The sequence below is a fragment of the Aphis gossypii genome, chromosome 2 (genome assembly GCF_020184175.1).
Source record: "Aphis gossypii isolate Hap1 chromosome 2, ASM2018417v2, whole genome shotgun sequence".
In the NCBI taxonomy this organism is placed as follows: domain Eukaryota; kingdom Metazoa; phylum Arthropoda; class Insecta; order Hemiptera; family Aphididae; genus Aphis; species Aphis gossypii.
The window spans coordinates 75,813,127-75,823,575 of NC_065531.1; the positions used below are offsets into that span (position 1 = coordinate 75,813,127).

The 10,449-nt window shown below is 32.2% G+C and overlaps 1 protein-coding gene across 5 annotated transcripts in view; it reads left to right on the plus strand.

Annotated features, from left to right (window-relative positions):
* Window positions 1-10,449, plus strand: part of LOC114132683 (ras GTPase-activating protein raskol-like) — a 136,964-nt gene that overhangs the window by 123,115 nt on the left and 3,400 nt on the right. For all 5 annotated transcript variants that reach the window (XM_050200918.1, XM_050200915.1, XM_050200916.1 and 2 more), the window contains 13 exons: window positions 2,125-2,222; window positions 5,121-5,215; window positions 5,667-5,906; window positions 5,985-6,086; window positions 7,340-7,524; window positions 7,626-7,792; window positions 7,906-8,327; window positions 8,396-8,544; window positions 8,616-8,782; window positions 8,893-9,188; window positions 9,268-10,016; window positions 10,083-10,237; window positions 10,300-10,445. In XM_050200918.1, coding sequence (XP_050056875.1) covers window positions 2,125-2,222; window positions 5,121-5,215; window positions 5,667-5,906; window positions 5,985-6,086; window positions 7,340-7,524; window positions 7,626-7,792; window positions 7,906-8,327; window positions 8,396-8,544; window positions 8,616-8,782; window positions 8,893-9,188; window positions 9,268-10,016; window positions 10,083-10,237; window positions 10,300-10,445 — 2,971 coding nt within the window. The remainder of the gene's footprint in view (window positions 1-2,124; window positions 2,223-5,120; window positions 5,216-5,666; window positions 5,907-5,984; window positions 6,087-7,339; window positions 7,525-7,625; window positions 7,793-7,905; window positions 8,328-8,395; window positions 8,545-8,615; window positions 8,783-8,892; window positions 9,189-9,267; window positions 10,017-10,082; window positions 10,238-10,299; window positions 10,446-10,449) is intronic.

Sequence of the window (10,449 nt, forward strand, 5' to 3'; positions counted from 1 at the left end):
TACACATAATATAATAATGTATATTCATGTTAATTATCATGTAACATAAGTATATCTATAACAAAAAAAAAAAAAAACGTTTAACGTTTCGAATTTCTGTTAGCCATATGTATATATTCAGTTACTTTGGAAAAAAAGGTGACAAAATAAATCCATGTAACCAAGTTAAATATATTCAAATTCTATAAGTAAATGATTTTGTATTATGAACGTTTACTTTTGTGATTTCTTTTTAGAAATAAGTGTGATGTATTTTTATTATACGACCGGCAATAACATCATAATATCCACTCTGCACTAGGATAATACACTAACGAGACACAAATACACGTAGCTATTTATTAATACTATTTTATAATAAATCATAAGCAGATAAACGAGGGACACGCCAGCTGCATACATTTTTGTCGACCACCGTTTCCCAAAACGATGATACTACCTGCAAAATAGAATCGTTACCTATAATATCGACGTCGAATTATCTACTTGCCTGTATTATACGATTATTATGATGTGCGTGTAATGCTCAACCGAGTATTATTTAAAAATTTAACGAAAATATCGACGGTAAATAGTGGACATTTCTCACAAAGTATATACCTATCTGCGAGAAGAGGCAATCTAACTCATGATTACTTATATTGTATACGATTTAGGAGGTAAATAATAACCAATGGATCATTTTATATCGTCGATAATGACACGAAGTTATGTTTTCCAACGTGAGAATGTATTAAAATTGCTCAGTATACCTTATTATTACTATCATTATTATTGTGTTCCTCTCTTATTTTTTTCTCACTCTCCGTCGTCACTGGATAACGCAACACAAAACCGTAGTCGCCGTCCTGCGTATTATCACTACAATGATACACACAATATACGCAGTGTCGTGTAGGAAAAAATAATAGAACCGCAAGAGTTCGTTGACGCTTTTGTTGTAATAATATATTATCATCAAAATTCGTCTGCATTTCATTCTTTGCCCCTCCCCCCCTTTCCTGCGAAGGAATGAAAATATACGGACGAATTGCCCGTTGCGCGCTGCAGGCTCGTACGTGACAACTGAAGTCTAAAAACGACAACGGACACTCTCTGTCCCTCCACAGGTTACAGGCGTACCCTAAAAGAGGAATATTGTGCGCACAAAGAGTGTTCGCAAATACGCAATCGTTGTTACGAAACTGAAAAAAAATGCGTGCGACCCATCGCCACTAGGTATAATATAATAATTAACAATTATGTTACATTTATAATGCGAAGACTTTTATCGTGGACAAAAACTCTTATATTATAGGGACTAATATCACAATACAATTTTTTTCTTAACAAGATTACGTAAGTAACCTACATAGATTTAAAAGAAAAAAAAAACTATTATTCTATTATTATATTATAATAATTCATTGAACGATATTGGTTCGCGCAAGATCATTCTATCGTTTTGGATATTATTATTTATTAGTAAACCCAGTATTGAGTATTATGTAAATTATCCTTTTTATTTCCTAAAAATATTCGTCCTCTTAAAATCTTCATGGAACGAAGCCGTAAATGGACGTCCTTCCAATAATTCGTAACATTTATATTACTCGTGTACTATAATAACACCATTTATATTACCTATATATACGAAGTATGAATATTTATATAAGTGCTCGCGCGTGAGAGTGTGTAAACCTTATAAGATATTATTTGTTGACCGTATAGAGGAGAAATTACTGACGACGACGACGACGACGTTCTGCATGATCAATCTGTCGTGGAGAGTTTTTTTTTTCCAGCACGCATCTATTCGCGCTTTCTATACGTCATTTGGCTTTCGCTCGTCCGCCAGTTGTGTCGTGTCGTGTCACTCAGTTTAAAACGTCTCATCTTTTACAGCTATACTAACCGTCTTCATAATAATATTTAGGTATAATACCGACAGTGCGCTCATAGTGTAAGTAACTAAAATAGTAAACAAAAAATCCCCGAACGAATATCGTCGTAGTCTATAATAGTATGTATAATACATATCGCACAGCCCCGGACATTCTCACTATTATTTTGATCATTCTTATGTTATTGTGTGTTTTTTTAAAAATAAATTCCATTGACCGTTCGATATTATTGTTTTTGCAGACACTTCGTACGAAAAAGCCTGTCGCCGAGGAAGCGCTCCCACGACTCCCGTACTCGGCAACACCAGATCACTGGAACTCACACCCTCGAGAATTGTGGTAAGTTATTATTTTTATCATTGTTACTGCACGTACTTGCAAGTATATTATGTATTGTAGTAACCGTTCTACGATATATTAGGTACGAGTATATTATTATTGAATGGTTACATTCCGCCAGAAACTTTTCAGTTGTCTCTATCTATATATATAATATTGTAAATTATCGTCGAGTATTTGAATATAAATCGTAATACTCGTATACTTATAATATGAAATATGGTCGTATGGATCATCTGGCTAAGATCATTTGTCGGACGCGTTAGTTTTTATAGCGAAATTTGAAAGACCGACAAATTATGACTGCCGTTGTCTGGTGCCATATTGCGTTAATTATGGCTCGTGCGGATATGATATTCTGTGTAACGTTTATGTCCAACGTAAACGGTTTTGATCTCAAAAACAGTAAAGAAATTCTTCAAAGAGATTGTATTATTCTTGTATGAAAATTATGCTCGGTGGCGTAGTAGATACGGCAGATAATTAATGTCAACACGATGACTTTGGATTTCCGCTCGTAAAACTAAATTGACTCATCAAACAAACTAGCGTAAAACGCGCGTGCATCCGCTATAATTTACGTACTCTATAGATTCAGTGTTCAAGTACAAATTAATACATATTTTATGGTAGTTGGCCAGGTACATGATTATTTCTATGAGAAAACTAGAAAGATCTACATTGTTGTACGTGCACTTGATAGTCAAACAAATAAATTAATTAAGAAAAGTATGTGATGTCTCATAACGAACAGGAGTATTTAAATTTTCTAACAATCGTTCTAAATATAATCTTATATAATAGTAACTGGCATGCATTTTTAGAAATTTCATACGATTTATGAATAAATAATATAGAGGTGCCTATTATATACATCATAATATAATGCAACTATATTAAAATACTATCTTGTATACTTGGTATATTATACGAATATTTAATCATCTTCGAGTCGATCTGTAATTATTTTGAAAATAATTGATACCTATTTAATAGAGATTTTAAATTTGTTAGAAATGATTTAGACATTTTAGAAATGTTAATGTAACAAGTAGATACTACTCATATGTATTATATAATTTGGACTCATAATATATATTTATTGCACGCTTATTAGGTACGTATTACTATTGTGTACAAATGACGCCACTGAAAATTCGTCTTTGGGTAATTTTCTAAATTCATTGTGATTGCATGACGTATTATTATACTAATAGCATTTCCAATGCAATTATTTCTATTAATTATACATTTATATATAATATATTTAATACGAATTATAAGAAAATTAGTTTAGGAAATTAGTTTAATAGTAAATTTTGTATATAATTTAATCTTATATACCTTAATTCAGCAGACATATTAGTGTAATAATTATGGTAAAATTAAAAAAAAAAAATTGGCTAAGATGATCATTCAAAAATTTAAAATTATATTTGATTTTAAAGATATAAAAATAACCATTTTATATTTCGTACATTTAAAAACTTTTAAATAGTTAATTCTAAAATGTTAATGATATATTTTTTTTTTAATAAAAAATAGAATATGTAAAAAGAGCCGTACCTATATTTATGCTGACGATGGTTAACATTTCAACTCGTTTGCCCTATATCACGTCGATCAACGCCAATCATAAATTAAGCAGAAAGATACCTAATAAAATAAGCGTTATTGTAGACAGAAAAATAATGGTTATTACGGTGCAATAACCGTAAAAAATGGTTTTAGATCTACAATGTACAACAGCAAAACTATTGATTTTATTTTCACCGTTCGATTCTACATTTATCAAGTTAATATACTATCGCCTATGTAGGCCAAACTCAGCGTTAATGCTTTCTCGTTTATTAGTTAATTTATAAAAATAATTATATTATCAATATTTTCTTATATGTTTAGTTGTTTTTTAAAATTACTAGTAGGTATTATTTATATGTATACAACTTTGTCATATAGTTTCCTTTTTTATGTTTACCCAACTAGTCCTTTATCCAACATCCCTAGATTGCTATATCTGCCTCCAAATTTTGTCCCCTCAAAACATCACCCAATGAAAAGCAAGGGTGTTAATTTTTATTAGAACAGAGATTACTCATGATAGTTGGAAAATGTAAAATATACTACAGTTTACGGTGTTTGTTATACTATACCTAGCTAGCTAATAATACCTATATTAAAATATATCGTGTATTCGAAACAAACCGACATCAGAACGCACTAGTTAAATATTATGAACTTTTTGATACATACTTTCGTATATACGACGAAATATTTGTGTTGTATTGTCCGCGTCTATCATCTGATGGGTTGGTCGAGAATGAAAAGCGTTTTTGAACTCGCACTGCGCCCACTAGCTGCTGTTGTTTTTGGCATAGATATATAGTGGGAAGTGGCGATGTGTATGTATTATATTCCTACCTAGGTACACATATAATTATTATAAAAAAATAAAATAAAAAACAGTAAATACGTTTTATGTTTTTTTCACGGAAAAAAACCTCGTTTAAAACTTTCACTCCGATCACAAATAATAACTGTTATCATCTCTGTATAAGCCGTTCCGATTATGTAAACCGATAGTGTTTGTTGTGTGATGTATTATTTGCTTATAATAATTTGTGTGTACGCGGTGATGTTAGGTTAGTATAGGTATTTATACCGGTCGAGACTATTTTGACGTTGTATTAGTGTGTATAGCATTTATTTAAACTGGCTTGAGGGGGGGGGGCTATCCAAACGTCTTTTTGGTGTTATTTTCAATAAAAACGTGAACATGTTTATACAAAACATATATTATATTAATAATATTTTTAATTATAACCCTCATTTTTGTATACACAACTGATTTTTAATTTACTTCGATTGTAGTTAACTTCATTTGTTATTTGTCTACAGAATTTCTTTTCAAAGCGGTCGTTCAGGTCAAATCCGCTAAAACGAACCAAAAGCGTTACGAAATTGGAGCGAAAGAAAGCGCTGGAATCTGATGGGTAAGCAAAAATTGAATTGACAACATACTATATTGAATTGTAGATAGATAATACATTCTCCCGTGTTTAATACTTTATCATTATATTATGCTTTTTCCGACTCGTGTCTTTACTTAAAAACCAGTAATTGGCATGATATTTGAAATGTGAATACTATAATTCGGAAATTATAGTTAAACTTAAATATTCAAAATAAATCAAATGTCTCAACTTTTGTATTATGAATTTGAAAAAAAAATGTACACTTAAATACATATAGAGTGTCAGAGTGTATAGTACTATAGTTGTTATTTTGATTCTTCACAATATATTTATAAGGTGGAATTATCGTTTTGAAAAATATTAATTTGTAATATAATCACTTGTGAGGAGGGGTTAGGTTATTGATATAGCGTAGCTTTTTTATATAATGTTATGTAAAGTAGAAATTACATTTTTTTTTTCATCACAGAAACGCTAGCCCGGGCAACGGACCTCGGCTGAGAACGTCCCGTTCGCACGAGTCGCTTCTGTCTGGTCAGTCGCAGAGCATCATGCAATCGTTGGACCTTAGCAGTGGTGGTGTGGAGATCAAACCTCTACATCCGTCCGTATTGGGCCGAGAAAATTGTTTTCAGGTGACATTGCCGGCGGGTAATACTAGGTACTTCTCGTGCCGCACTGCCGAGGAACGTGACAAATGGGTGTACAGGTATGTTTTTTGACAATGTTTAAATTATGTAGGATACTCGGTGACACTTGTATCAATTCACATCGGTTTTCTACGCAGTTTGAGGAAATCTGTACAACCCGACCAGGAGCACATACGCCGCACGGAAAACGCGTTGAAAATATGGATTTTAGAAGCCAAAGGATTGGCCAACAAAAAAAGGTACGAGATCGTTTATTTAACCTAAAACTGCTGCTATTGTTGCTATACTATAATTGTGACTGTTCCATTATTATTGATTTTCATAAAATAAAAAAGTAGAAAACTGCTAGTTATACCTAGTTTACAAAACTAAATGATTTTTACCATGGGCGTATCTAAGATTTAAATCAGGGGGGGGGGGGGGGTAGAAATTAAAACAAGATTATAAAAATGCCAATAATAATTATATAAAAAAAATTTTTTTAATTCAATATGAGGCGCAAATTGAATACAGCAGGAGTGGGCAAGTGCTCACCCCTGCCCCACCCTCACTACGCCCATGATTTTTACTATTTTATTTCGTAATGATTTCTTACACGTATACTTACTTTACCTACTTATGTATCTTTTCTTAAAACGGTAATAATAGGTTTTCGGAATCTATAATTTTAACTTGCCATTTATACTTTCCTAAACGTTTCGAATTTCGATTTTTATATTTGTATAAGACTATTATCATATATTGAACGAATAGTTTATTATTCATAAATCATAAATACCTATTTTAAGTTAACTACTTTTCTTCATTCTTAAAATACTTATAAATTAATAAAAACTAACATGTTTGATATTATTTTAAAATATAACTTTGAAGTATGAAATTAAAATTGTAGTTTGATAGAAAAAATAATAATAATAATAGTAACGTCTTATGAGTATTTCAGACTCCGAAAATTAGAGTAATGTTATTAATTATTATTATTGTATAGACCAGTGGCACGAAAAGATAATTATTTAGTTCGCAACTGGGTTACAACATATTTTTACTTATTTATATATAAAAAACTTTCTTACGTCTTGTACAATATCATTTAATAATTAGATGATATTGTAAAAATATTAACTTATAGTTCATTTTTATTAACTCGTACTTATTTACCATTTATAATTTGTATGATCCATCATGCTAAACATTTGTATTTGGACATTAAAAAGTTGAGAACTATATAATATCAACCTATATAATCTATCGTGGATGTAATTTTAAAAGACACGAGGATTTTATTAAATTTTACTGTAGAGCTAAATCAAAATTTAATTTTATACACTTCTCATTACCCATTGGTGTTAAGTTAGATAACAATTTTTAAACATCATAAATTCATAACATTAAATTTATAAAAATTAAAATGTCATGTAGGTAGTTAATTTTAATTATACATCACGATATTATCAACAGATACAAATATTATTAATACTGTTGGTTCGTGCAGGTATTTTTGCGAGCTGTGCCTGGACAAAACGTTGTTTGCGCGAACGTCGTCAAAACAGAAATCGGAGCTCTGTTTTTGGGGCGAACACTTCGACTTCACTAGTCTACCAGAAGTGAACGTCATAAACGTGCACTTGTATCGGGAAGGTGAAAGGAAGAAGAAAAAGGATAAGAGCTTCCTAGTCGGTATGGGCATACTATATTAGTACCAGCAGTATCTAGTTATTCTATTCTTAATGTTTTTGAAAATGTACTAATTAACAAAATTTTTCCCACCTTGCTTACAGGCACTGTTAGTATTCCAGTACACGATGTCACATCCAGATTCCTTACCGAAAAATGGTACCCAGTGACCATGGAGAAAAGCCTCAAAGACCCTCCGTCATTAAGAGTGAAATGCCGTTTTCAGAGTGTCGACATACTGCCTGTACAAATCTATCAAGAATTCTTACAGGTGATTAAAGATTTTAACAATTTTTAGTTAGGTACCAAACAACTGTCGGACCTATAATATAATATAACTATTATCACATATATAATACTCTATTTTGTACTTTATTATTGTAGTATTTAAGAACAGACTACAAGACCATTTGTGAAATCTTGGAACCTGTAGTCGGCGTAAAGGCCAAAGAAGACATAGCTACGGCTTTGGTGCATGTCATGCAAAAGGAAAATTTAGCTAAAGAGTTCTTGTCTGACATTGTAATGATGGATATTGAAAAGGTCGAAGATGATCGACTGACATTCAGAGGCAATTCGCTAGCTACTAAGGCAATGGAAGCGTACTTGAAGTTGACTGGCGAAAAGTATTTACATGAAACTCTGAGTGAACTTGTGTCAAATGTCATGCAAACCGGTTTCGATTGCGAAGTGGATCCTCTCAAAGCGGGTAGTGCTTCAAACTTGGCCAAACAGCAAGCTAATTTAAGAAATGCCGTTGAAACCACTTGGAATCGTATACTCTCTTCTCATACATCATTTCCATTGTAAGCAATTATATTATACATTTATTATTACATGTACAATTTTATTATAAATTTTTATTTTGTTTTAGTGAACTTCGAGAGTGTTTTACAAGGTTCCGTGAACGTATGAACAGTTCTGGACGCCACGATATTAGTGACAATTTAATTTCAGCATGTATTTTCTTAAGATTTTTATGTCCAGCCATTTTGTCTCCTAGCTTGTTTAACATTACACATGGTAAATTTGAATTTATATACACTAATAATAAACAAAATGTGTTTTAATGGTTTTTTTTATTTATTTCGCAGAATATCCTAATGAAAAGGCAGCACGGAATTTGACTTTGGTGGCAAAAACTCTTCAAACCTTGGCTAACTTTACGCGATTCCAAGGAAAAGAAAATTTCATGGAGTTTATGAATGACTTTCTGGAACGCGAAGCAGCTTCAATGAAGTCTTTCTTAAAGATTATATCTGTTAGTCTCAATTTAAATCTCAATCATGAGCTAATTATTGACAATTCGATTAAATATAATATATGCCTTCATGTTTTTATTTTGTATAAATAATCTAATTAAATTTTCAGAGTCCTGTACCGAATGGTTATTCAACTCCACAAGACCACTCGACTGAGTTTGATGGACACATTGACCTTGCCAAGCAATTGAGCATACTTCATACATTGTTAATGGAGTGTGTGGAAAAAATATCTCCAGTACGTCTTCAGGAAGTAGAAAAGTTGCACATGATACTAGAAAGAATACAATTAGCACTTGCTCAGCCTCCTGGAGTTAGAACACCATTAAAAAATTACATTGAAAATCAACCATCTAATGATCAGAATAATATTTATCAGCCTGTACAACATCAGAACATTTTTAGGTATGTAGGATATGGAGCTACACGACAAATATAATTTGTAATCAAACAATATTTATATCCTATTTGTATTTAATTTTAGATATAATGACCCGACATTGAAAGATGGTGCTCAACGTTTGTATGGGTCAACACAAGGGTCATCTTTGAACAGCACAAATAATTTGGTTGGAAGTTCAACACTGTTGTGTGAAAAACGTCCTATGACCAATACAGCACGTGCATCGACTCTACCCCGCAATGCATTCTTTTCGTCAAATCCTGGTTCGCCCAACCTACAACTTTGCCCTAAGCTAAAGTTTGATGAACCAGTTTCTACTTACAATGGATTTACTCCTCATCATCACATCAATCATAATAACGGACACAATTCTGATATTGAAATTGACCAACAGCAAAAGGGAAGTCAAATGTCAATTTCCACATTATCAAATGTAGCATCTTCAGGTTATCAGAGTTTTGCGGCATATAGTCAGAGCTCAAGTCCTGTTGATTTGACCAATAACAATAGTAAACCGCCAATAGCTAATGGCAATGCTGCTCTGCCTCCTCTGGCATTCGTCAATCCCGTCTATCAACATCATCACCACCACCATCACCATCATCATCACCAAAGAAAACAGCGTCCACGATCATGCAGCTCCTCTGAAGATGAGAATACTCCTGTTAATGACAAAATAGCTCAAGTGGCACCAAGATTCCTACCACCCCATCGAGCTCCAAGGACTAATCCACAGTGCAATGGTGGTGGTATGGCCCGGTCCTTAGCTTGGAAATGGTCTCCAAACAAAGTCAATGGAGTCAGTCCTAATCCTAAATGTACATCTGGTGGTATGTCATGTTCATTAATGTTCATGTTTTATTTGATTAAAAAAATTTAAAAAAAAAATTTTTTAGATAAAAAAATATGCCCTGCTGAAATGCCTTTAAGAAGGCGTGTGTCTATTGATTCCAGCCGTGGAATGTCTGAAGATTCTTCCGAGGACGAAGACACGAGAAATCAAAATATTGCCAATAAATTGAAAACCAATCGCTCTATTGATCAAATAAGCGTAAGTTAATTATTGTATTTATTTAATTATATTTTACTTATTTGTGAACAATCTAAATTTAGTACCAGAAAGAAATTGAACGTCTTCAAACCAATGTGCAAATACTTAAATTAAAGTTGGAACAGGCCGAACAACAATTGGAATCTGAACCTGATTCACCAGAAATTATTGATAATGAACCTGATAATATGAAAAATATAATAGCAAGGTTA